At 53.1% G+C, this 25,076-nt stretch overlaps 1 protein-coding gene across 2 annotated transcripts in view; it reads left to right on the top strand.

Annotated features, from left to right (window-relative positions):
- Positions 1–1,682: 1,682 nt before the first annotated feature.
- DNMT3B (DNA methyltransferase 3 beta) overlaps positions 1,683–25,076 on the top strand; it is a 32,809-nt gene continuing 9,415 nt past the window's right edge. For both annotated transcript variants that reach the window (XM_075563786.1, XM_075563787.1), the window contains exons 1-15: positions 1,683–1,813; positions 2,642–2,741; positions 14,206–14,368; positions 15,158–15,219; positions 16,186–16,284; positions 17,075–17,200; positions 17,746–17,949; positions 18,567–18,725; positions 19,849–19,956; positions 20,743–20,887; positions 22,319–22,444; positions 22,584–22,628; positions 23,282–23,361; positions 23,742–23,854; positions 24,206–24,389. In XM_075563786.1, coding sequence (XP_075419901.1) covers positions 14,212–14,368; positions 15,158–15,219; positions 16,186–16,284; positions 17,075–17,200; positions 17,746–17,949; positions 18,567–18,725; positions 19,849–19,956; positions 20,743–20,887; positions 22,319–22,444; positions 22,584–22,628; positions 23,282–23,361; positions 23,742–23,854; positions 24,206–24,389 — 1,608 coding nt within the window. In that variant the 5' untranslated portion in view covers positions 1,683–1,813; positions 2,642–2,741; positions 14,206–14,211. The remainder of the gene's footprint in view (positions 1,814–2,641; positions 2,742–14,205; positions 14,369–15,157; positions 15,220–16,185; positions 16,285–17,074; positions 17,201–17,745; positions 17,950–18,566; positions 18,726–19,848; positions 19,957–20,742; positions 20,888–22,318; positions 22,445–22,583; positions 22,629–23,281; positions 23,362–23,741; positions 23,855–24,205; positions 24,390–25,076) is intronic.

Below are 25,076 nucleotides of genomic sequence, written 5' to 3'. Positions count from 1 at the left end.
CTTTGGGGCCAGGAGCTTTGTGTTTGCCCAACTCCATCCGTGCCTCCATCTAACGTAAATTAAATCCCAGCAGCATTCTTGTGAGACATTCACTCTCTGCTGTTGAGGAAGCAGAGGCTCTGGGAGACCAGTAATTTATTGATCTGATTCACAAAACTGGGAAGGCAGGCTCATGAAAAGTCCCCTACTGCTCCCCTGGGTAGCCCCCCTAGACTGAGCCAAACCCAGAGAGGAGGTGTGGTGGAGGAGGGGCATTGTCAAGCCTACAGTTCTGGAGGAGCCCAGGGTGGAGAGGGGAGCTTGTTTAGGTGAGGATGGTGAGGGAACAACCTTCCGGGATTTGGGGAAGTGAATGATGGGAGGCTGGTATGCAGCGATCAGATCAAAGGGTGTGAGTGTGAGCATGTGAGCTTGTGTGTGTGTGTGTACAAACACTAAAGGCAAAGGCCCCAAGACACCAATATGGTGGGTGTGTTCAAGGCATGGCAGAGGCCAAAGTGAATTGAACAAGGGATGGGGAGGGGAAGGAGGGCCTCCTAGGGCCAAGTCCAGCATGCTTTTGTTGTTGCTTTCTACACATTTAGGGGGCATCCACCGAGGGCCAAAACACACCGGGACCCCCCTTGTCCCCCCTCTCGGCTGTGTAGAGAAGCCATTAACCAAACCAAACCACGCTCGCTGCCTACTCATGGCGACCCTACAGGACCGGGTCAGCAGTCCTTGTGAGTTTCCGAGACCGCCGCTCTTCCCGCAGTAGGAGGCCAGGACTTCGTGCCCAGGAGCGGGCGGTGGTCCGGACCACTGGGACCTGTTATCCAAGTGGGGTTCCCCTCCGGTGGCCATGACTGCAGAACCCAAGGGCGCGGGCAGCTGGGGACAGTAAGGACTGCCTTCCTCCTCGTCCCTTCTCTCCCCTCCCTTTTAAGATGGCTGACCAAGGCCCAGCTCGGTGGGCGGAAGAGAGGGGGAACGGGGGATCGGAGCGGGGTGACTGGCTGGGCACCTCCTGAAGTGACCTTGGGGCTGGTGTGTGTGTGTGTGTGTGTGTGTGTGAGACAGGGGGTGGGTGTGGGGGACGGGGGGGGGAAATAAAAGGGGCGTTGGCTTGCAGTGTGACCCCAGTGGGGGCTCTTCCCTTCCTAGGAATGAGTGAATGAATGAGCGTGATGGGGGACTGAGCGCCAGGGAAAGGGGGGAGTCTTCCGGGTTGGGGAGCGTCCCCAAGTCCCCAGGTGGGAGGTGGATTCGCGGCAGGCAGTGATCCCCCTCCCCCCGCGGTCCCCGGGGGCCCGGAGGCGGTGCCAATGGAGGAGGGGCGGAGGGGAGGCTCCCGGGGTGATTTCAAATTTCCCTCCTCCCCCTCGGCCACGCCCCCCGGGCCCGGGCCGGGCGCTGAGTGGCTGCGGCGGGGACGCCCCCGGGCGGGGGCGGGGCGAGGGCCGGCCCGGGGTTACAAGGGGAGTGGCGCCGCCCCCTCCGCACCCACTGGCTCTGCCCTGCTCGGCCCGCGCCGCTTCCTCCTCGCCGCAGGCACCGCGGGCCCGGCCGCCGCAGCCCGAGCCGACGGCCGCAGCGCCCCCCGACGACGGCACGGCCCCTGGCGAGCGGGCGGGCGAGCGGGCGAGCGGCCGCGCCCGGCCGGCAGCGCGCGGGGGAAGCGGCCCGAGTAAACGTAGCGCGGCGATCGGCGCCGGAGATTCGCCAGCCGAGCGCCCTGCGCGGCCGCCCGCCGGCCTCCTGCCCGCCCGCCCGCCCGTCGGTCCCGACTCGCGGGCCCCTCCGCGGGCCAGTCTGCGAGCCGGGCTCTCGGCAGGTGAGCGCCCCGGGGTCCCCGGGAGGCCGCCCCGCGCGGGATCGGGGTCGCGCCGCGGGAAGGGGGGAGCGGGGACCCGGCGAGGACATTGCGGGGAGGGGTGGGTGGTTCCGTGGGGCTGGGCACCAGGCGGCTGCAGGAAAGGTCTCCGGCCCTCTGGGGGGTGCGGGCGGACGATGGGGAGACGTGAGATCTCAACCAGAGAAGAAAGCTGGTTTACGGGGAGACTCATGGAAGGGGGGCGGCATGTCTGCTGTGTGTTGCCAAGACCCCTGGACGGAGAGCGGATTCCCCGCAGGGTGGTGGACGGGGAGGCCTTATCGGACGGTCTCTAAGAGGAGCTGTCCTCGACAGCTGTAGCAATAAAGGATATTTTTATTATTACTTTCGGTGCATGGGGGAGGGGGCTCTGCTTTACCTGGTTTGTCTTAGAGGGAAGCTACTCTCCCTTTCTGTGTGTGTATGTTAGAAAGAAAAGCAGCCAGCGGGGGTGCGGAGGGGGGCTCCATCCCACTTCAGCACGATTGAAGGCACAGTTGTTACAAAGCAAGCACTGACCTCACACGCAGGTGGTCTTGGGTGTGCACGCGTGGCGGACGCTCTCTAGGAGTTGCCTTTCGGAGTGACAAAGGCTCAAAGCAACTCGGGGCTGCCGGGCCACCCTGTCGGGAGGGGCTGACCTCGTCGGGCCCCACCTGGTCGGAGAGGAGCTAAGGGCTTGGGCTTGGGCTTGGGCGTGGGGGTGGGGTGGGCGGGTGGTCGCCATACCTTCCCAGTGCCAGGCCCCTCCTGCCTGGGAGCTCACTTAACCTTTTTGCCCACTTTCAGGCTGACACTCCTATTCTCCAACGCCCAAACTGAAGCCCTGGAACTTAGCACCATCTGCTAGGAAAATAGGATTTGGAGCCGGTGTGAGCGCTTGGCCAGGGTAAGGGGCCCGGGGTCACACAACTGAAGCGGCATCACTGCTCGTGCGTTTACGTGTTCATTCTGTGGGGTCAGCTGAACCTGTGGCAGGGGCGCCCTGGGCCTGCCCAGGCTGATGCCGCCCTCACCCCAGCCTCCTTTATCTCCTGAGGGCAGACACTGGCTTCACTGGCTTCCTGGCATCTTCCCTTTCAAGCTTGTTAGGCAAATGGCTTTAAGGCAATAGGTAAACTTTAGGGGGGGATAAAGGCCACAGAGGCTAAAGAGTTCTTCAACTCACCAAGAAGTCAGCGGTTGGAACCTATCTGCTGCTCATAGAGAGCCTTGGAAATCCTAGGGAGCAGTTCTCTGTCCTGTGTGCAGACCTTCCTGTGAGGCTGGCTTGACTTGAAGGAATGAGTGTTGGATGCTGGGGACTGGGGGCCAAGGATGGCAATTGTTTTCAGGAGACTGGGTCCCTCATTCCAAGGAAGCTGGCTGGCTGCGGCTTCTTGCTCCCTACCCTTGGAAACTCCATGTCACGTTCATTTGTCCACAGTGGAAGTGGTAGTACATTGGGGGGTGTCGAATGACCTTTTCACAGGGCTCAACCGACTCATAACAGTAGTAAAATGACAGTGATGAAGTAGCAACAAAAATAATTTTATGGTTGGGGGGGGTCACCACAGCGTATGTAAGGGTCGCGGCATGAAGAAGGTTGAGAAGCGCTGCTTTATAGGGTGACAGCCAATCTGGGGCAGCCATCGTTGGGGTTGATATTTGGACCAGGGCTAAGCAGGCTGCCCTCCTTGCAGAACCAAAGGTCTGGAGCACAGATTTTAATCCTGTCCAGCAAGCACCTTCACCGAGCCGCTCATGGCCCTTGCTTTCCCTCAGACGCCTTAATGGGCAAGGTTTAAAAGGGACTGCTGATCCTGGGGTGGTGAGCACGTGGTGAGTGTCCACCTGCCCTTCTCTTTTTAGGGAGGCCGACAGGGCGGTTTGGGGAGGGAGAGAGCCCAGCCAGCCCTGCCCTTCCTGCCTTCCTCTCCCTTAAGGTGTTCCAGGCCTTTCTGAGCTATGAAGCTTTTCCGAATCATCATTGTCCTTGATTTGGGAGTTGGCAGGAAGAAAAGCCTTTGTTCCCTTTTGAATGGAGATCTGCTTTTTATTTATGGGTCCGGCCACTTTTACGGTCCTTCTGGTCCTCCTTTCCTTCCCTCCCCCCCCCCGCCCCCTGCCAGCTTGGGGCCTACCCTGAAAGTGCAATGGCAGAGCTAAGTCAGATCCATTTCCTTTCCAGTTTGGGGTGGAGGCTCCGGTCCTGGGCCTGGCAGCATCAGGCGGCATAGGTATTGCCCCACCCTGTGCAAAGGCTGTGGGGAGCGGAGGATTGGAGGAGAATCTGGGAGCAGCAGGAGGATGAGGAAAAGGAGGGCAGGGATAAGAAAGGTTGGGACTCCCAGAGGATGCATTCCGTCAGACGTCCTGGGGTCTGACCAGAGGAGCCTGGTGCCCTTGCTAATTACAACTGCAAACAGATCTGGGTACAGTCCCATGCCAGCAAGACATGCCCCAGTATTTTGACCAAGACCCGTCCGGGGCACAGAACTCTACACACATGGTGGTGGGGGTGGAGGGGGGGCAGACTGCTCTGTAACCCTCCACAGGGCAGGGCCTGAACCTGCCTGGGGCAAACTCCTGGTGAGCGGCTTTGTTATTCTCAGCACTTCAGGGTAGATTTTCAGTTTCACAGGAGGCCTGAGCACGGAGTGGAGGTGCTTGGTTTCCTTACTGGCGTGCCACGCACCGCTTCCTTTGCAGCAGAGAGCAGAGCTCTTCCTCTGGCAGGTGCGCCTCCTCTCACTGGGCCCATTTTACAGACAAGGGAGCTTCTGCTTGGTGGTTAGGACTTTTCAGAACAATTTCACTTATGCTTTCTTGGAGGGGTTAGGGCTTGTCTTAGCTGGCCCTGTGGGTTACTGAGACAACTCTTACAGGAGAGAAAACCTTTTTCCTGCCAGAGTGGCTGGTAGTTGGCAACTGCTAACCTTGTGGCAGCCTAACTAACCTCTACACGTCAGGGGCACCAGTGGCCTGTGGAGGAGTAGAAAGCCAGCACAGGTGTCCAGTTGGCCTGGTATGATTCAGACTCCTGGGGTCACCACAGGGACAGGGTAAAACAGCTCTCTAGGACTTTTGGGGATTGCTTTTTTATTCAGAAGATACACAGGCCTTTGTAAGGCACTTTGGGTTCAAAAGGTGGCCTGCGAAAGGCAGCCGGGTTCTGCAGGTAGTTCCTGTGGTGAGTGGGTTTCTCCTCTTGATCCTTGTTTCCACGTGTGAAGTGGGGAACAGGGCAGCAGGGTTGCTAAAGAGCGTTCTATGTAGTTGGTTTGGCCTTTCTGTTCTTCACCAGGTCTTAAGTACTTACAAAGAAGTGGGGTAAGGTCCTTATGTCAGGTTTGTTACGTGTCAGGTTTTTGGGCATTTGAGCGGGCCAGGACTTTGGAATCCAGGGCCTCAGTTTACATTCCTGCCTAAGAGCCAGGGTCTTTGAGTTTCTGTGGCTCTTATCTGCTAGCTAATTCCAGGAGAGGCCAACGTTTCAGTTAATTGAGAGAAAAGAACTTGCCTATTTAAAAATCATTTTATCGGGAGCTTCTACAGATCTCTTACATGTTCAGTCACATGTAGCAGTGTCGGACGCTTGTCACACCATCCGTCTCAAAACATTCTTCTTGCCTCCTTGATAGCTGTTCACTGACAAGGTGCACATATTAAGGTTTCAATAAACCGCAAACAAACTCACTGCCATCAAGTCAATACCTATTCATAGGGACCTCTAGGACAGGGTAAGACTGTCCTGGTAGGTTCCCAAGACTTCCTGTTTACAGGATTAGGAAGCCCCTTCTGGCTCCTCGGAGCAGGTGGTGGTTTGGAACTGCTGACCTCGCAGGTCCGCAGCCCAGTGTGTAACCACAGGGCTTGCTAGATGCTGATGACTGATTTACTTCCCACAGTAAAATGCAATCATGATTACCATTCCAAAGAATAAGGATCTCTACATAGGAGATTGGGAATATTTAAAAAGATGAGGGAGGGAGAGTGGGAGAGGGAGGAAAAAAATGAGCTGATACCAAGGGCTCAAGTTGAAAGAATGTTTTGAAAATGGTGGCGGCAAATTACAAATATGCTTGACACGGTGGATTGTGAGAAGAGGTCTGAGCCCCCAATAAAATGACTAAAAACCAAAGGTACTTTTAAAAAAGTCTTCACATGCCCTGAAGAAATGAGAAGTCACCTCTTCTCCCCACCCCAAGTTTCATCCCTGTTTAGTCATGTTGGGACTTGCAAGTCATGCCAGATGGGTCAAATTGGCTGAGGATGAACTCTGCTTGTGGCCAGGATAGGTGGCTCGAACAGCTTTCCTAGGAACAGGTGTTTAAGGGAGGAGCTTAATGCAACTTTGAAGGTGGGCAAGCTGCCCCAGCAGGTGTGAGCACAGTAGAGGTAGAGGGGTGATAATCGTGGCATAAGATACATAAACCAAGCAGCAAAGCAAGTCCACGGCAACCACTTCACTGCTGTCTTGATAACCCAAGTTATCTCCATAAGATAACTTGGACTTGATAAGTCCAAGATAACCTTGGCTGCTGCCTTGTCTGGGCCAGTGGAAGTGTGCTCCAAAGCGCTTCAATGGCTGATGTTCTGGGAAGTAGATAGCCTGGCCTTAATGCTTCTGGGTAGATTTGAACCTCCCACCTTTGTTATCCAAGCATGTTAATCATTTACACCACGCAGGGGCCTCTCCTGGGCATAAATGGAACATAGGAGAGGTGGACTTAATAAAGGAACAATGCCTTCCTGGTCCACTACTTAATATTAGCATTATCCAAATTCTTCTCCCACCTTTCGGGGTGGAATTGGATTCCCTAGACTCTACCATAGGAGAGCTGGTGATGGGCTGCGGTTCTAACTGCCAGGGTAGCAGTTTGAAACAAGCCACTTCACGGGGAGGAAGATGGGTATTTCCACTCCGGTACAGGAATTAGTCTCAGACAGTTTTACCCTGCCTATACTGCTGTGAGCCAGCACTGGCTATATGGCAGGGAATTAGCAATGTATAAAAGTGAACGCAAGGCCACTTGTTTCCAAGTCTCTTTGATACCGGAAGGCAGGTGTGTGGATGGCAGCAAGTCACCCTGCAAACTGTCTTCCGGAGAGAAATGACTGCAGCCCTGGAAAACGCTGGAGAAACACAGCTAAGCACACATGCTCACATTGGTTAATAGGGACAATTCTATTGTGTAGGCTTTTAAGATTCACTGAACACAGGTTCTCTGTCCCTCAGCTTAGAGAGGTTGTATTGTCATTCATGATAACCAGCCTCCTACAGAGCAGTCATTTTGCATCCTGGAGCAAGCAGCATCCTTGGCCAATAACCACCTGGTGCTTAGAACTGGCGTGGGAGCGGGCTCGGCCTGGTGGTACAATTGTTCGCCACTCAACCTTTCTAGGTGGTGCTGCTGGATACCACCAGCCTGTTATCTGAACCAGCATCCTCACTGTTATCCAGATGGACAGAGCTTGAAGGACCTTGGGCAGTCCATCTGGTGGCCCTCAGGGCCTCTTCTGCAGAGTATTGACCCCTTGCTCTTAGCCTCCATAGGAAGAGGGCCTCGATACTGGTGTTGCCAAGGAGCATCCTGGGTATGTGCATCACCCTAATGGCTCTGTCCATCATGAAACTCTTACCAAAGGTTGTCCCAAGTCCTGCTAGGGGAAGGAGACAGCTTGCATTTTGTGTACACAGGCTTAGAAACTGAAGATTCCTTGCCTCCCTGGTCCCACTCTGCCATACTTTTCCAGATCTTTCTGTGTTTCCAGGTCTTCTGTACCCCACCTCCCCATCTAGAATTTTCTTCTAGAGCGGGGGGGGGGGGAGGTAAGCAGCAGCCCTTTCAGCCCATGCATATGGCTCTGAGTAAAATGGAAGATTCTAAAGGACATTAGTCACGTGATGGTGATGCGTCTATTTGTAACACTATGTATGGTTCTCGAATAGTTTTTGTTAAAATGTCACGAGGGACAGGATTTAGACTCTCTTAAGTTTGCTGACCCCTGTTCTAGACCAGACTTCATTCACCCGACCAGCCTCGGGGCTCTGAGTTGTCATCCACAGTGCTGACAATCTTTCCCTTCTCCCCGTTAGATCAGCTCTCCAGTGTCCCCTCAGCTTGTTCTAAATCCTGGTGGATTAAGACATCGGACACCCTTGGTTTCTGTGTGAGGCAGAGCAGGCAAGGGAGGTCAGATGCTGTCAACTGTCTTTAGGAAGTTACCATCCTTGGGATCAGGAGAAAGACCAGGCTTTCTACTCCTTTAGAGTGAAGTCGTGGAAGCCCACAGGGACAGATCTACCCTGTTATGGCTGCTGTGAGTCTGCGTCAACTGGATGACAGTTTGGTTTGCGGTTTGGGATCTTCAGGACCCACCATGTAGTGAATTGGCTGAGATTACACCATTTTGCAGACGAACAAGCCTGGAAGGGACATCATTCCTCACAGTTCCGGCTTTCCTGTAAATCTGCTCTTCTGGGATGTAATGGAGATTCCTTATCAGCCAAAGGCACTGAACTGGGACCTTGTGCTCAGCCACCAGCCAGGTGGGAGCGGGGCCCATTTCTAGCCCATGGCCTTTGTACTTTCTGTCTCTTATGTATGCTTGGATGCCACACCTTCCCCACTCCCCCCGCCCACCCACTCCCCTGGGGAAGGGGCCTTTTTCATGCTTCCCTTTCACAACCTACGATCACCTGCCTTCTAGGTTAGACCGAGGCTCCATCTGGGTGGCTGTGTCCACTTGGGGAAGGAACCCACCTAACCTCAGCCTCAGTTTACCTGTAAAATGGCCTAATGAAAACTTCTCTCTTCTGGAGGGATGCTGGGAAGCTCGAGCCCTTCCCAAAGGAGTGGCAAGGGGAGGATTCAAGCATCCCTCCCACAGGCTGTGGAATTTGAAGTAGAGGAGGCAGGAATATCTTTCCCTTTTGACTCCACCAAATTTCTGAGCCCTTAGGAGGCTGGGACTGGGAGGTCTTCCTTCCACCACTGCCCCTCACCTGGCCTGTAGGAGGAGGCTTCATTAATGCAATGATTAATTGCATTAATTCCAAGGCACGTGTTCTAGCTCTTGTTTCTGGAAGCCCAGAGGAAGTCAATGACATCGGGTCTGTTTCTTAGCCTAGGGGGTGTATATGTGTCCCAGCCCCCTCCCTGGGCCTAATTGGGGCACCCCCCTCTGTCTGCCATATTGCATTTGAGCATGTCTGACCTGGTTCAGGAAGGGCATGAACCAACTGCACTAATGAAGCAGGGTTTTGCAGGCCCACCCAGCGCCTGCTTGTCCCAGAACCTCTTGGTAGGACACCAGCCTCCTGGCAAGGATCAAAGGTCACCCCTCAGGAGGTTAGGCATCAGGGAAAGCTATCCCACTTGGAAGTTATGGCTCCGGGCTATAGGAGAGCTATGCCTTGTCCATGAGGTGTGTGACTGCTCAGCTGTGTCTCAGGAGCACAGCAGTACTGCCACGTGCCCTGGATTGCCTGGGCATGAGTTTTGGCATGGCCACGTAGCAGGGTGACTCAATTTAAGTCAGCTGAGCCTGTCGAGTGTAGGTTGAACAGGACTTCACTAACCCGGCATGGGTAGGGGTTTTAGGGGGATGCTTGGGCAGGTCCAGCTCACAACAGGGACCTGGTAACTAAGCCACTGCCCTTGGTAGAAGAGTGAGTGAGTGGGTGGGTGAATGAGTGGTTGGGTGAGTGAGTGAATGAGTGGGTGAGTGGGGTATTGTACAAGTCTATGGTGAGCCTGCCAGCCACTCTGGGAAAATTCCCACAGCAAGCACCTCCTCTCTGAGAAGTCACCCAGCCAGTTTCGCCTCTGGCTCTGGAAAGGTGTCTCCAGATGAGCTAGCTATCCTGTCCTGGGGGCCATGTTACCCAGGACAAGCCAATGTGGGCTTACCAGACAGTACACCCAGGACATGGAGGAGGCAGTGAGTGCCTGGAGGCCACCATCACCCAGAGCAGGCAGTTCTGTGTGTGTGTATGTGTGTATGTGTGTATGTGTACACGCGTTTGGAATCATCTGTAAAGATCTAAAATCTGAAAACCCAAGGAAATGATTGCACATGGGCGGCTCTCTAGGGTCGCGGTGATTAGGAATCGACACAGGCATGCCAGCAGTGTTTTGTTGGTTATTTCAGGTCACTGGAGTGCTTAAATAAGGCGCTTCAAACCAGTGAGGCATTGATTAGGGGGGGCCTAACCAACGTGCCTCAGTTTCTCTGTGAAATGGTGAGGGTGGTACTTAACCCCATAGTCCTGACTGAAATAGTGAGTGGTCAAACCAAGAGTTAATGACCAGGCGGGAGAGAAGGCTGGGGAAGCCCTGGAGAAGGCCAGGAGAGGCATTCCTGGGTTCTGAACGCCTGGGGTGGAGAGAAAGGCAGAGGGAACAGCAGCTGCCCAGTCCTGGAGGCTGCGATGGTTTGCTTTGTGGTTTGAGACCTCCAGGAGAGGAAGGAAGCTGGGCATCTTCACAGGTTCCGGAATGTGCTGCACGTACGAGTCCCAAGGGGGTACAGGCCATCACAGATCCTCTGCTGCCACAGGCAAAGAGAAAGGGGGCCTTTTTCCTGTTTCTGAACATCTTGATGTGTGGAAGCACTGGAGTAGCCCTTCTGTGCTGGGCATGAGATTGCTCTAATGTTGACATCTGGCTTAGGGGCAGGTCACAGCACACACAGCAGGAAGGCTGCAGGCTGGGAGGAGCTGCCAAGCTTCTGAAGAATGAAGGCCTGGGAAGGTTAATCATTGGCAGCACTGGGCAGCAGGGTCTATCAGCCTGTGTAGGTGAGGAAGACTCCGTCTAGCCCAGTTAGTGACTGAAGTTACTGAATGCCTAGGGCTTGGGACCAACCAGTGCCTTGCTTGTGTGAGAAACCCCTCATAGATCCAGAGCCCTGCACCCCAGGGGAGCGGGGGGGGGCTTGTCTCCAATTTTGCATTCCTAGCTTGCTATCCTACCTGTTCCCAGCTCCTGACGAGGCTGTGCCCAGGTTACTGAATTACACTGGTGTGGCCTGGGGGCAAAATGCTGGGAATTAATGATTACTCTGAACTTGTACTCCAGCAGTTTGCTGTCCTCCCTGGGCCTGCAGGACCTGGCAGGCGGTCTGCTGGCCTGACCTTATGGGTCAGGCCTTGGGGAAAGCAAGGCCAGAAAAGCAGGTAGGTAATTGACATGAGACAGGTATATATATCCTCCATCCTGTGGGGTACGGGACACCTTCCCACCCCCCACCCGGGGGTGCTGGTGAGATTCCTTTACCAGAATTCAAGAGGTCCTGAGAACTCTTATCTGGAGCAACACAGAGACCATGATCGCCACGTGTCAGTGTATACCTTTAATCAGAAAAGAACATTCACTTGTAAACCTGCCTGTGCTTCCTTCATGACTTAATGGAACTCTCTGAGATGCAGGTCCCTGCTCTGCAGCTTGAATGGTACCCGAGCATCAGCTCCCCGACAGGTGAGAGGCTGATGCTTCCAGTCTAAGGATAAGGATGCTGGGCCCTGCACCACATGGAGATCAGCAGGGATTGCATGTTGCATTGCCTTGCCTGGGGCAGGTGGTTCTTGGGCTTGGCTGCTAAACAAGGCTGGCTGAAAAAAATTTTTAACACTCTGGCTGGTTTTTAGTAAAGCAATGTTATGGGATTTATTTTTCAGCAGTCTGTTCTGACATGCTTCTGATGATAATCAGAATCACCTGGGTCAATGCTGGCCAGTGTGCATACTTGCCCCATGCCTTGCCCAATTCGATGCGATGACCGCGGTAGTGATGGCCTGGGAGACATCTTATCTTGAGCAGTTGGGAAGCTCAAGCCAGCCGACCTCCAAGCTCAGGGCTCCTTCACTGGAGAGCTACTGCTGTTCATTCAATTAGAGTAACAAGGAGACGTGCAGCAGGGAGAGGCTGAGAGACATGGATTGATTGCCGTGAGTGGGTTTTATGGTTGCAGTTGCTCCTTGCCTGGGCCCCAGTGGCCTAGGAGAGTAGGTCAGTCTGGGGCTGCCCACGGCAAGCACAGCAGTTCGAAACCAACACAGACGAGAACAGGCTTTCGACTCCAGCAAAGAGGTACAGTCTGGGGACCCACCAGGGCAGGTCTACCCTGCCTTGTAGGGTGGCTGTACACTCAGAATCAGGGAGTTGGAGCTTTTTTGGGTTTAGCCTTCACTGCAAAGAGCCTTTGGTGCACGGCTCTGAACCCAAAGGTCAGGCAATGATTTTATTTTCTTATTTAAAAAAATCATTTTCAGGCAATGATTTCATAGCTTGAGGAATGTGCCCTCCGGTGGGGGCCGCTGTGAGCGAGAAAGGAAGTGGGTTTGGTTTTTAGAGCAGTGGTTCTCAACCTTCTGAATGCCTCGACCCTTTATCACAGCTCCTCGTCTGTGGTGACTCCCCCCCCCCCCACCATAACATTTTCCTTGCTACTTCACTGTCATTTTGCTCCTGTGATGAAGTGTCATGTAACTATCGGATGGGCAGGGTGTATTTTCATTGAACATAATGAAAGCATAGTGAGTCATCACAATATGGAATCATCTTGCAAAATATTTATTTCTAATGACCAATGAATGAAATGTTGTCGTGAAGCATGCTGTAGCCGGGTACTCATCGGTGGGCGCACCTGCCTGCTGACCCATAGAGGAGCAGTGGCTCCCTTCCTAAATGTCTTAGGAACGGAAAGAGTCACGACCCCAGGCGGAGAACCTTGGCCTAGTGGCTCCCTGCCGCCCCTCCTACCCTGGAAGCCCCACTCACAGCAATGCAGTTCCACGCAGGGTGGGAGTGGGGCCCACAGCCCCGCAGCGCCCCCTGCCACGTGCCCCAGAAGTGTCTGGGGGAGGGGTGGGGGGAGGGAGTGTGTGTCCATGTTCAGCACGGACTGTCTCTAAGGATCTGGAGCCACCGAGCCCAAAGGAGCCCAAAGGCCTGGCTGCTGGAGGGAGGAGTGGGCTGGCAGCCGCTGCAGCTGTTTGAAAGGGGATTCAGAGGTGGGAATGGGTGTGTCTTGGGTGGACCTTCACTGTACCGAGGATCTGTCTTTACAAACTGAAGGGGGGGGAGGGAGGAGTCTCATTTTCAAGGCTGCTGTGAGCTGCCCGCCTGGCCTCCCCCAGATTTCGGGTAGAGCCTTCGGTGGCGCAGAGGTAAGTGGAGCGCTGGGATTAGAACCAACCCGCGTTGCACAGAAAGCCAGACATCTGGCATCCTTAAAGGTCGCATCCCTGGAAACTTGCAGACTGTCATTCACAGGCACACGAGGTCACTCTGGAGTGGAGATCTACCTTGCTCATTCAGGGTCCTACTTCTCAGCTCTCACTGGGACCTCAGACAAGGTGCCTCTGGCCACATCACTTTTCTTCCCTGGAAAACGGGTAGATGGCCACCTGCAGCTGGCCAGCTGAGGAAAGGATGCACCCTCAGTTCCTCCCATCTAGCAGGAGAGGTCAGGAGCCCACCGAGGGGCAGGCAAAGGGCCAGACCCAAGGGCAGGTCGCCAATCAGTTGACCAGCTAAGCCCTGGGCCACTCTCCCAGGTCATGCAGTTACCAGCAGAGGCACTAGGTAGGGGACCTGGTTCCAGAGCCGCTGTTGGGGCGAACCAGTTCAGGGGCATCCTTTCCGTTCAGTTGCCCCCACCCCCCGTCTTCCTTGCCTTGTGCTTCCTCCACCCCTTCCCTTCTGGGCACTGGGGACTGTCAGCCTCAGCTGGTAAGGGAGGCCAGGAGTGAGCGACAGGCCAGCCGACCAATGGGCCCCCAAGGATGGGCTGGGGCGGGGCCTGTGCTGCCATGGAGGGAGAGAAGTGGTTCTGTGGGGGAGGAGGGGGCGGGTGGGAAAGGACCTGGAGATTGAAGGGAAGGGAGAGAGCAAACAAAGGGGTCAGGAGGGAAATACTGCCCTGGCTTCCCGAGGCCCCGCTGAGGCTGGGCAGGGAGAGCGAGGCAGACTGGGACTGGGCTGGCGAGAGGCAGGCCGGCCCAGCCAGCTCCTAAATGGTATTGTTTGGAAGGACCAGCTAATTGCAGAGTGCAGCCTGGAGTCTCAGACCCTAGTCCGGGGCTCCTCCTGGGTGCTGGCTTCTGAGACTTTGGGGACTGTCTGGCCACACGGAAGCAAGTCCTGCACCTCTGAGTTTGGTGAGGGGGCAGGTTAGGGGGGCTGGGGGACTTGGGGGCCTGGGGGGGAATGGCGTGCAGCCTGGGGAGGGGTCACCATGTATACCCTTTCTGAGGGATGTCACTCCAACTGAAAGCCAATGTTGGGAGGTTGCGGGATGGTTCAAGCTGCTACCTTAGCTCCCTACGTTCCTGTGACCTAACTCCCTGGCTTCTCCCACAGGAAACAATGAAGGGAGACATCCGAGAGCTCAACAGAGAGGAGGAGGCCAGCAGGAGGGACGACTCTATGGTCACCAACGGGGCCTGCAGTGACCAGTCCTCCTACTCCAAAGATGCCCCCTCACCCCCCATCCTGGAGGCCATCGACACCCCGGAGAGCAGAGGTGGCTGAGCCTGTGGGGAGTCGGGTGGCCCCAGATGCTGACTGTCACGGACAGAGCTTCTGAGCCAGCTCGGGATTTATGGAGAGACTTCTGTTCTCCCATATCCTTTGTGTACACCTTTTCCCAGGAAAGGAAGAGAGAGACAGCCCTGTGAGAACGTCGCTAGCACCAATCCCATTCCCCCTGTGTCCACAGACCCTCGCCTTCCTTACTAAAAACTCTTTCCTGCTCCACCTCAGCTGGGACCCTCCAGAAGTTCACACCAGCAAGCGATAGCACGAGGCGCAGTCCAGTCCAAACAGGGATTATTGACAGCTGAGGCTGAGGGCTCCCTTTGAGCTGGGAACAAAATTGGGATGAAAGGTGGAGGGTGCTTCTCCTTCCCCGTCCTCCTTCCCAAGAGAGCCTGACAGGCTGGTGCAAGCTCCCTGTGCTGTCGGAGCCCCAGAAAGGCATTGCTCAGTAGTTCCGGGGTTCGTGTGAAAGTTTCCCATTTCCAGGCCGGGCTCTGCGGGAGCAGCTAGACACACTGAGCGCTTCAAACATGGCTGGGGGATGGATTCTGAATGATTGGCTTCAAGGCTGTCAGTGGCCCGAGTATTACACAGCACCTTTCTGAGTATCCCTTTGATAGATAACCCAGCATGCCCAGAATGCAGCCCTGTTAGAGCCTGTCCCTCTTCCCTGTGGTCCTTTTGCAGAGAGGACTAGAGTCCCCTCCACACCTTGAGGAGGCTGCCACAGGGAACAGCCTGCCCACTCCTCACTACCCTGTTCTTGCCTCCACAGGCCGAAGGTCAAGCTCACGGTTATCCAAGAGGGAGGTCTCCAACCTGCTGCGTTATACTCAGGTACAGCCCCACCTCTCTCTTTCAGGGTTCTGAACAATTCTTAGCTTTCCTCAAACAAGGAACTGGAGATTCACCTCAAGGTTTGTCCAAAAGTAGGAACCTTGGCAGGCTTGCCAGGCCTTCCGAACAATCTCAGATCTACGAAAGCATCTAATGTTGTAATTTAAAAATTACCCTCTTGTTTCTCATATCTAAATTTCCTACCATGGGGTGGGGTGGGGAACGTCTTCCCTCATTGTCCAAGTTAACACTGGATACACCCTGCAGATATTTGAAGAAAACAAGTTTCTATCTTAAAAAAAACAAAAACCCCATGGAGTGTTTTCAACAAGAAATTCTCAGATTGCTAGGATCCGTTTTAACGTTGTCATCTTTTCATGATCTGTGTCTCAAAGATACTGTTGCGAATTGGAGAGAATACAAATCCATGTGGGTGACTCGGGTCCAGGGGAGGTGATTAGTGAATCTACGTGGCAGAGACCTACCCATCTCTTGGCTTTACTCTGGACAGATACAGATGGCTCCCCACTCTGGTTTGGGGACTGTTTTGTGTGGGTTTTGCTGGGGCTGGGGGTTGGTGGGGTGGAGACCTTTCTTGGGTCATGCAGGACAGAAAGCATTTGACTCCTGGTCTGGTCATGGTACCAGGAAGAATCAGGAAGTGTCTCCCTTGATGGGACTGTTTCCTTTAACTGGCCTCTTCACCATGCACTCCCAAAATTGGTCTAATTAAAGGTAGACAGATACTTCCTCTGTTTTTGTTTTTCAGGATTCCACTGGGGCTTTACAATTTCATCTTTCATTCTGGGTGATTTGGCAATCTATATTGACTCAGAGTGATGGAGCCAAACATGGAGGCATTCTAAATTGTCTGGTTGCAAGATGACCAACATTTGCCTGCAGGATCGCTTTAGGTGCCTTTCCTAACTAGACCTAACAGTTCATCATCCCTTTTCCTCCATAAAGGATCTGACGGGTGACGGGGATGAAGATGAGGATGGTGCAGACACACCAGTGATGCCAAAACTCTTCCGGGAAACCAGAACTCGTTCGGAAAGCCCAGCGGTAAGTTCCCCCAGCACTGAGCCATGATGCTTTGGCTCTCCCAGGGAAGCAAAAAGGGAACAGATAGTCTGAGATGAGGCACTTGGACTGAGTTTCTATAAGATGATCACTTAGCAGCAATGGTAATTTTCTGAAAAAATACCCCAAGTCCTGAAGAGTTTACAAGGGGAATGCTATCTTGTTAATTACTGAGTGGAGTCCATCACAGAAGTGACTGGCCTTGGTTAGCCCACGGAGTCCAAATATGCACCATACACCTCACAGAGTAGTCCATATGACCCGCGGAACCTACTGTGGGATTCTTATTTTTCACTCTGCACTGAGACTAGGATTTCAGTAACACACATGAACTAGCAAGCATCCGATTGGAACTAGGCCTTCAAAGCCTAAATTTGCACCACGTCCATCTTGAGGTATAGTCCTGTGGTAAAGAATCCACTAATTGGCCTTATTTCTTTGGAGGGGCTGGTTTTGTTTACACATTTTATTTGCAATCTAAATTTACAGGTGTTTTGTGTGGGTGTGGGGGGATCAGGGTAAAAGGAATCAATTTTGTATTTGAAAGCATCATCCTGGCTACCATGCTACCTTGAACCCACGGATGGACAGTTCCTGGGTATGGTGATACCCAGAACAGAGTCACCTACTTTTACTATCTCCTTCATTCATTCCCTATTGACCTGAGGCTACGACGTGTCCAGGTGTCACAAAGCCGGATGCTTCTGGCCCTGCCCGCAGGTGCCCGCCTCCATTCACCCAAGGGCTCGGACTCACATTCTCTTGCTTCCAGGTACGAACTCGATATAGCAGCAGTGGTCCCAGACAGGAGAGGCACAGGGCCTCTCTGCGCTCCAGCCGAGGCCGACAGGGCAGAAATCAAGTGGAACAGTCCCCAGTGGAGTTCCTGAACACCAGGGTTTGTCCCTCTGATGCCCAGACCCTTGCCCCCATCTTTACTCAGGAGACTCCTCTGTAGAAACTACACCATGCCTGCCTCCTTTCTTCACATGCACCTGATTTACAGGACCTTTCCTTGCTGGGGGTTTACTGTGCTTCTCTTATGCACTGAGGGTGTCTCTCCTGATGAAACCCTGATGGAATTGTGCTGACTGATTGCTTGAGCCCAAAGTGCCAAGCACTATTGCACTCAGAGTTCCTTCTTTGTCCGCAACCTGCACCGCTTGTGGGTCACAAAGTGGGGTAAACTAGGCTCTGGGAGGAGCTTCAACTGGATGCTTTTTCTCTGGTTTGTCACGAGGCTCACAGGCCTTATGACTTTCTTCTGGCACCTACCGGATGGATGCGTCTGTCTGCAGAGCCTTCCTCACGGGCTTCTCTGCTGTCGAACTCACACCTTCCCTCCCTCTCTTATGCTTTTCTGGGAAGCGGCTGGTGACTCCATTGATCCCTCCTCACCAGCCAGCTTGGTGGGGTCCCAACGAAGTGCCCTTCTATCTGCAGTCCCTGAGACGCCGCACAACATCAGCAGGCACACCCTGGGCTTCGCCTGGCAGCCCCTACCTCACCATCGACCTCACAGACGATGAAGTGACTCCCCAGAGCAGCAGCACCCCGTGCAGCTTGGTCCAGGACAGCCAGCTGGAGAACTTGGACGCCTCCCAAGTGGATGCAGAGGGAAGGGAAGCGGACAGCCCGGAGTATCAGGTAAGGCAGGTGGGTACTTCCACCAAGGATGGCCAAATACTGAGGGCAGGGAAGAGAGAACAAGGTTCCCAGGGGGCACTTCCACACAGAAGTCCCCCCAATGCCCCCAAATTAACTCCGCAATGCTAACATTCAGAATACATATTATATATATGTACATATGCAAACAGGGTGTATGTAATATAAATTTAGCCATCAGATAAACTTTGGGTACCATATGTTACTGTGTATAAGCTGTGTTTTCCAGCACATTTAAATGAGTGCAGTTTTGGTGGTAAACTTCAGTGCTTATGCTGATGTGCAGGTCAACTTATACTCGAAGATATATGGTACTTTCACACTATTCTGTGATTTCCTCTAATCTATGGACTATTCCATTGTCCTATTTAATTTCTAGACAGTTTGTTAATGTCCCACATTCAGCCAAGCCAGACCCTCTCGGGGGCCCCTTGTACCTTGAGTTACTTTCCACCCAGCAGGTTGGATCCCTGGCACATCGAGAAGCAGGTCCCCCTGTGCTTTCCCAAAGCCATGCCATTGCAGCTGGTCTCAGTGGGCTGGATTGGGATTTCTTTGGCTCCTGGTGATCTAACACCTTACTTCTTTGGCTCCTGCAGGATGGAAAGGCATTTGGAATAGGGGACCTCGTGTGGGGAAAGATCAAGGGCTTCTCCTGGTGGCCTGCCATGGTTGTCTCCTGGAAGGTTACCTCGAAGCGCCAGGCCAGCACTGGCATGCGCTGGGTGCAGTGGTTTGGCGATGGCAAATTCTCAGAGGTAAGTCGGCCTCTTGGGCTCTGTAATATCCCAGGGGCTTATTTTTCTTCTCTGGCTTTTGTTTTGTTCTACTGGGTGACACCATGCAGGAGGACACAAGGGACAGGATTGACAAACTCTGAGCATCTCCGCTCAGGAGAGGTTATGGTTACCCCAGATTAGGTCTGCAGATGGTTTTATGTAAACGTTCTTTTTTGGTCATGAAAACAGCTCTTAGAGTCAATGAACTTGAGGCTGATCTATGGATTCTTGGTATTGTCTATATTTTAATAATCATTTTTTTTTGACAAGCCTTGAAGAACAAACAGTGCCCTGGATATGAAGGAGGCTGCTTTGATCCTCTTACTGTTTAGAGACACATTTGTGACAGCTCCCAAGGATTTGGCTGCTAGAAAAAGCAGGAGATGGATGAGAACAAGAAAGATCACCAAGGAACCCCCCTAAGATTCAGCATCCTTTTGAGCCAGCTTCCCAATGACTCCTCAGACTTAAGCAAGGGCCTAGTGGCTAGGAACAAGTCTGCAGATGCCGATGCCCTCTTTGACCAGCAGAGGGAGGGGCTGTCTGTCAGGATCTTGGCTAAGCGATCTGTCCCAGAGCGTCCAGTTCAGGAGGTGGATGATGGCTTCTGGGAAAAGGAATGGCGTTCCACACTGGCTTTGTGAGACACGCGGTCTGATGCTAATAGGGGGCGGTGCGAGTCTGTTAGCATTATGGGATGCAATTGCAAAAATCTGTTTCCAAACTGTACTATGCCTGTCACACCTGTGCTACCTTAGAACAGACTCTGTTTTAGTTCAGGATTCCCTTGAGATCACTAAGATGGGGCATGGGTAGCCCACCCTCCATGAACAGATCCCTTGCTCTTAAAAAGGAACATAATAAATTCTGTTCAAAGAATTCTGTTCTACATTTGTTCAGAATGTCACCCTGTCCCCAAGTACACTCCGGACATGTCAGTGAGACCTTTCTACAGATTGCGGACTGCCTTTTCTCCCAGTCCCCTCCCCGATCTTTGGAGACAATATCTGAACAGCATCCTGTGACAGGGTGGCCTGTGAGAGTCACTCACTGCAGACACCTGCTGTCGGATGATGGTGGTGATGATGGCTTTCTTTTATAGGTCTCTGCAGACAAGCTGGTGGCCCTGGGGCTATTCAGCCAGCACTTTAACCTGCCCACCTTCAATAAGCTGGTCTCATACAGGAAGGCCATGTACCAAGCCTTGGAGGTAACACTAGTGGGGATGAGGACAGGGCCCCAAGACCAGGGTATGGTCACTGCAGGCTTAACTGAGGAGACACGGAGTAAGATGGGCAACAAACAATGGTCTTTTGGGCTACATAAAGCAATCCCATTGTGTTGTGTTATGAGTGAATGAAGGGATTTGAGACTTCCAACTTCTCCGAAAGAAAGAGGGGCAGGACCCCAAAGGACACCATGTCAGTCAGTTATCTTATAGGGATCTCCTGCTACTGCCGTGGAGAGTGCAGCTTTGTATCAAGACTCTAATCCTCCCTCTTCGGCCCACGCTGTTGACACTTGTGAGCCACCAGGCACATGTCGCTATCCACTGTGATTCAAAGTTGTACACCTCCAGGGTTGGTACAGGATAGGTGTACGAACCAACCTCTGCCAGGTGGTGTGCACCCTCAATTCAATGTAAGTCATCATGGTTCGTCTAGTAGACGCCTGTCTGTACATAGGACATAGACAAGAAAGGCAGTGCCTTCCGAGGTCCATGGGTGGCGGGTGACAAGGCTGACTAAGAGTTCCCAATCTGTTGACAAGGGTAGAATCCTCTGTAGGCAGAATGAGGGTAAATTCACTCATCTCCCACACGAATGGCCCGACTGCAGGGCCCCTCCTTCCGTCCCATGTTTTACCCCCCAGTCCAGTTGTCTCATGAAAGGGCCCAGGGTGAGGAAGAATCCTGCCCCAACTGGGGATCCCTGGGTGAGACTAGGCTCCCACCTCCTTGTGACTGAGACCAGGCATACCCTTTTTATCTCTGCAGAAAGCCAGGGTTCGAGCCGGTAAGACCTTTCCCGGAGGTCCTGGAGATTCCTTGGAGGACCAGCTGAAGCCCATGCTGGAGTGGGCCCACGGGGGCTTTAAGCCCACTGGCGTGGAGGGCCTCAAACCGAACAGCAAGCAACCAGGTGGGATTGGGTCCCTGTGTCAAAACGTACCACCTGAGAGCAGGCCCAGCTCTCCAGGAGCCAGAGCTGATCCCAGGCCACTGGAGTTGTATGAACACTGCCCAGACACGTGGAGTACCACGCCACCCCTGCCTGGTGCCCGGCACATTGCTGGTAAAAGTACAGGCAACTGTAGGGTGAAGACTTTGCAGGGAGGAGCCTCCATTATCAGGAGGCCAGGGTTAAATCTTGCCCTTAGTCTAAAACTTGGGATAAGACTAACTTGAACGAGAAGCTTCCCTCTAGAAACATGTACGCTCCATCATGGGGATCCACACTGTCTCACGCCGGTGTCGAACAATCTGTACTTAAATGTAGTTTTTTTATTTCTGTTTTGTCTTGTCATCTTCCCGCTCAAAAAAGTCGTTTATAAGCCGAAGGCGCGTCGCTCAGGCAAAGGAAAATTAGAATCCAGGAAACACGGTATTCCCTTCCCCTGTTTTGTCTACTTACGACTTCTGTGCACTTAACTGGCGACTCACCTGCATATTCCTTCTCTGGGAAAGAATCAAGCTCACCCCCAAACCCCAACTGACCCTTCTCCATCATACTTCCTGATTCCACCCCCGTCTCTGCCCCTCACAACTGTTGAACCCCTACACCCCACGGTGGATGCTGTTGATACGTAAGCTTCCGAACTTTTCTGTACACGGGTGGATTCCTACTTTCCCCTTGATTTATCAGCATTAATTGTATATACATTGTCATGTGTCTTTTGTGTTAAGATTATTAATGGATGCTTAATTTTCTTTCTTAGAGCAAAATATCATTCATATCACATCACTTTGGATTCACTGTAGAAATTCCACTAGTCAAAATTCCACGAAAAAAAAATGGAATCAGATAATGGATTTTCCCCCTCAGTTTTTGTAGCTCTCCTCCACGAATTTCTATCAATGCCAATGAAAACAATGGAAAACAGATGAAATTATGAACTAGATTTTATTTTATAAAGTAACCATTCTAATAGATCAAATATTATTTGTGCTTTTACAATTTAGTGCTTAACTCTATAGAATCAATCAGGGTTAAAAACTAGATTGGCATGTCAGTTTCCACAAGTGTGCCGGCATTTTTACAAGGCACACACTGCATGTGCCCAGTGACAAGTGACTTGGTCACATGGCTCAAGAGCACACGGGCAGATGTTGTTTCTGAGTTTCACTGTGTGGTTCAAGCTATGTCTCCACTCATTTTATTACCCATGTCAATGTACAACCATACAAACAGGCTACACTCAGGAGCTGTTATTTAAAAGCTTTGAATGACCAATGACCACCAGGATGGACGCAGTGTTAGCATGCCCCAGATACAGCTGGTATCGGGCATGGCAAGGGTGCACTGTCTTCCCAGAAAACGACCCCTCCCTTCTTCTTAACGCCCCTTTCCTAGAGAATAAGACGCGGCGCCGCACAGGTGACGACTCCACCCCCTCAGACCATGGCCCTCCACCCAAGCGGCTAAAAACCAACTGCTACAACAATGGCAAAGATCGCGGAGAAGAAGATCAGAGTCGAGGTGATTGGTGGGCTGAGGAGGCTGGGGCAGGGGTCATCAGGTATGGGGTATCTATCATTCAGCAAGGAATGCAGTTTGTCACCAAGGAGAGAAACCCTCACCGCCCCCCGCCCCGCCCCTGTCTTTCCTGTCTCCACAGAGCAAATGGTTTCAGATGTGGCAAACAACAAGACCAGCCTAGAGGGTATGTGCCATGCCCTCCCCGGCGAGTGCCCCGAACCTGGCATGCGCACTGGTGTGCCCTGCCTGGCTTAATCCAGATCTCTGCCTTGGGGGTGGACTTTGGGTATTTCTGGTCCCTTGAAATTATAAGGGGCTCCTGCATTTCCGAAGCATGAGCTGTGTCATCTAGTCTCATTGTGCTCTTCAGGTAAGTGAGCAGGAATGTTGGGTGTGAGTGCGATAAATCAATAAGGCAATCAGAGCCCAACCTCTACAACACAGATAAATGGCATCTTCCGCCACTGGAATGAGCTGGGGGCTGAAATGCAGACGCCTCCCTGGCCTGCCCTATCTCCGACATCAGCACTGCTGGGCCCTGATAAAATTGACCTCTGCCTTAACACTGGCCCCAACCCTATCTAAATGGACTCCCAGATGTGCCGGCTCTGGAATTACAGCCACAGGCCGTGTTTCTAGGGTGCGGTCATACCCTGTCAGGCCTTATCATTGTCCTGCCATTCCATTGCATGAATTCTTGGTAACCCCTGAGGGAGGAGAGGGGAAGCACCCTTCGCCAAGTGACATGGCACATTTCATCTCAGCTCACGTTCAACAACGGAGACAGTGTCTCAGCCATTTGGAAGTAGGCTTTAAGGGATGTGCTTTCTCTTACAGATAGCTGCCTGTCCTGTGGAAGAAAAAGCACAGCGTCCTTCCACCCTCTTTTTGAGGGTGGGCTCTGCCAGACATGTCGAGTAAGCCCCCGAGGTCCTGGGCCCTCCCGTCCATTCCTTCCTGCTGTGCCTGCAACCTGAAGGTCCACGGTGCAACCTTCTGGACTGCTCTCTGCGCTCATGCATGCCTGCCATTTCTGAACAGTTTCTAATGGGGGGACCATTCAAGCCTGGCCGCATGGCACCATTTTCAGAGGCAGCTGTGGCCCGATGACTCCTTAGCACATTGCTGTCACTGAAAATGTGCCAGAATGGCCTATTCCCGGGCCTCAGGATATAGTATCTTGGTGAGACCTTGCCACCATGAATGACTTGCTTGGCTGCCGTAGGCTCGGCCTCACACAGACAGTCAGGGCAGGAGCCCCGGCCACTGGGCCTCATCTCTGGCTTCTCTCTAACAGGATCGGTTCCTGGAGCTGTTCTACATGTACGACGACGACGGCTACCAGTCCTACTGCACCGTGTGCTGCGAGGGCCGCGAGCTGCTTCTCTGCAGCAACACCAGCTGCAGCCGGTGAGTGGCCTGTGCCTGCCATCATGCCACAGCCCCCCTTCAGCCCAGGCCCTGCCATCAGTCCATCCCACGAAGGCCAACTCCCCCAGGGCTGTTGTTGAGAGCTGTCAAGCAGGACGATTGTGACCTCTGATAGGGGTGTATCTTCACAATAGAAGAATGAGTAACAAGAGATCCCTAGGACTTGACCTAGGATTCCTGAAGATTTAGTTGGCTTGGTTATTTGGAGAGCTTTTCTGGGTGAAAGGGAATCTACGTGGTCCTTCTAGCCAATAAGCATGGACGGGCATGAGGGAAAACAGCTGTGGACAGCGGCCTGACAGGCCTCGCTTTTGCCCTGCTGCTGCACAGGTGTTTCTGCGTGGAGTGCCTGGAGGTGCTGGTGGGCGTGGGCACGGCCGAGGAAGCCAAGCTGCAGGAGCCGTGGAGCTGCTACATGTGCCTGCCGCAGCGCTGCCACGGCGCCCTGTGGCGCAGGAAGGACTGGAACGTGCGCCTGCAGGCCTTCTTCACCAGCGACATGAGCCGCGAATACGTAAGCCACCAGCGCACGGGCCCTCACCAGGAGGCAGAGCCCCAGTGGAATCCGTTAGATACACGGGGTGTCTCAAAGGCCTGGAAACCTTGCCCTTGGAAGCCCTGGTCCATGATTCAGAGCCCTGGTGCCACTATGGGTCATGGTCCACCAGAGACAGACAAGGGTGTCTCTTCTCTCTCTTTTAGTACTTTTATTGGGGGCTCTAACACCTCTTGTCACAATCTGTACATTGCTCCAATGTGTCAGGCAGAGTTGTGCGAATGCTGCGACCATCATTTTCAAAGCACTCTTTCCACTTGAGCCCAAGATAACAGCGCCCCATTTCCCACTCATTCCCCCACCCGCTCCCCCTCAAGAACCCTTGATAAGTTATAGCTTTTCGTTCCGTATCTTACATAGGCCTCCATTTCCCCATACCCACTTTTCATTCATCCCCCTGGGAGGGGTTCTAATGATCCTTGTGCACTAAACCCCTTTCTCCCCTCACCTCCGCTAATCCTCCTGGTATCTCTACTCTTCTTGTTGAGCCTGAGGGGTCTATCTATCCTGGATTCCCTTTGTTGGGGCCTCTTGTCTGTGGTAATGTGCATGCTCTGGTCTAATCAGATTTGTAAGGTAGAATTGAGGTCATGATAGTGGGGGGAAAGAAAGTTGTGTTTCATCTGTGCTATACTGCACTCTGGC

The sequence above is a fragment of the Tenrec ecaudatus genome, chromosome 12, assembly GCF_050624435.1.
Source record: "Tenrec ecaudatus isolate mTenEca1 chromosome 12, mTenEca1.hap1, whole genome shotgun sequence".
NCBI lineage: Eukaryota > Metazoa > Chordata > Mammalia > Afrosoricida > Tenrecidae > Tenrec > Tenrec ecaudatus.
Note: the sequence above shows the minus strand (reverse complement) of the source record. Positions and strands in the feature narration are given on the sequence as shown.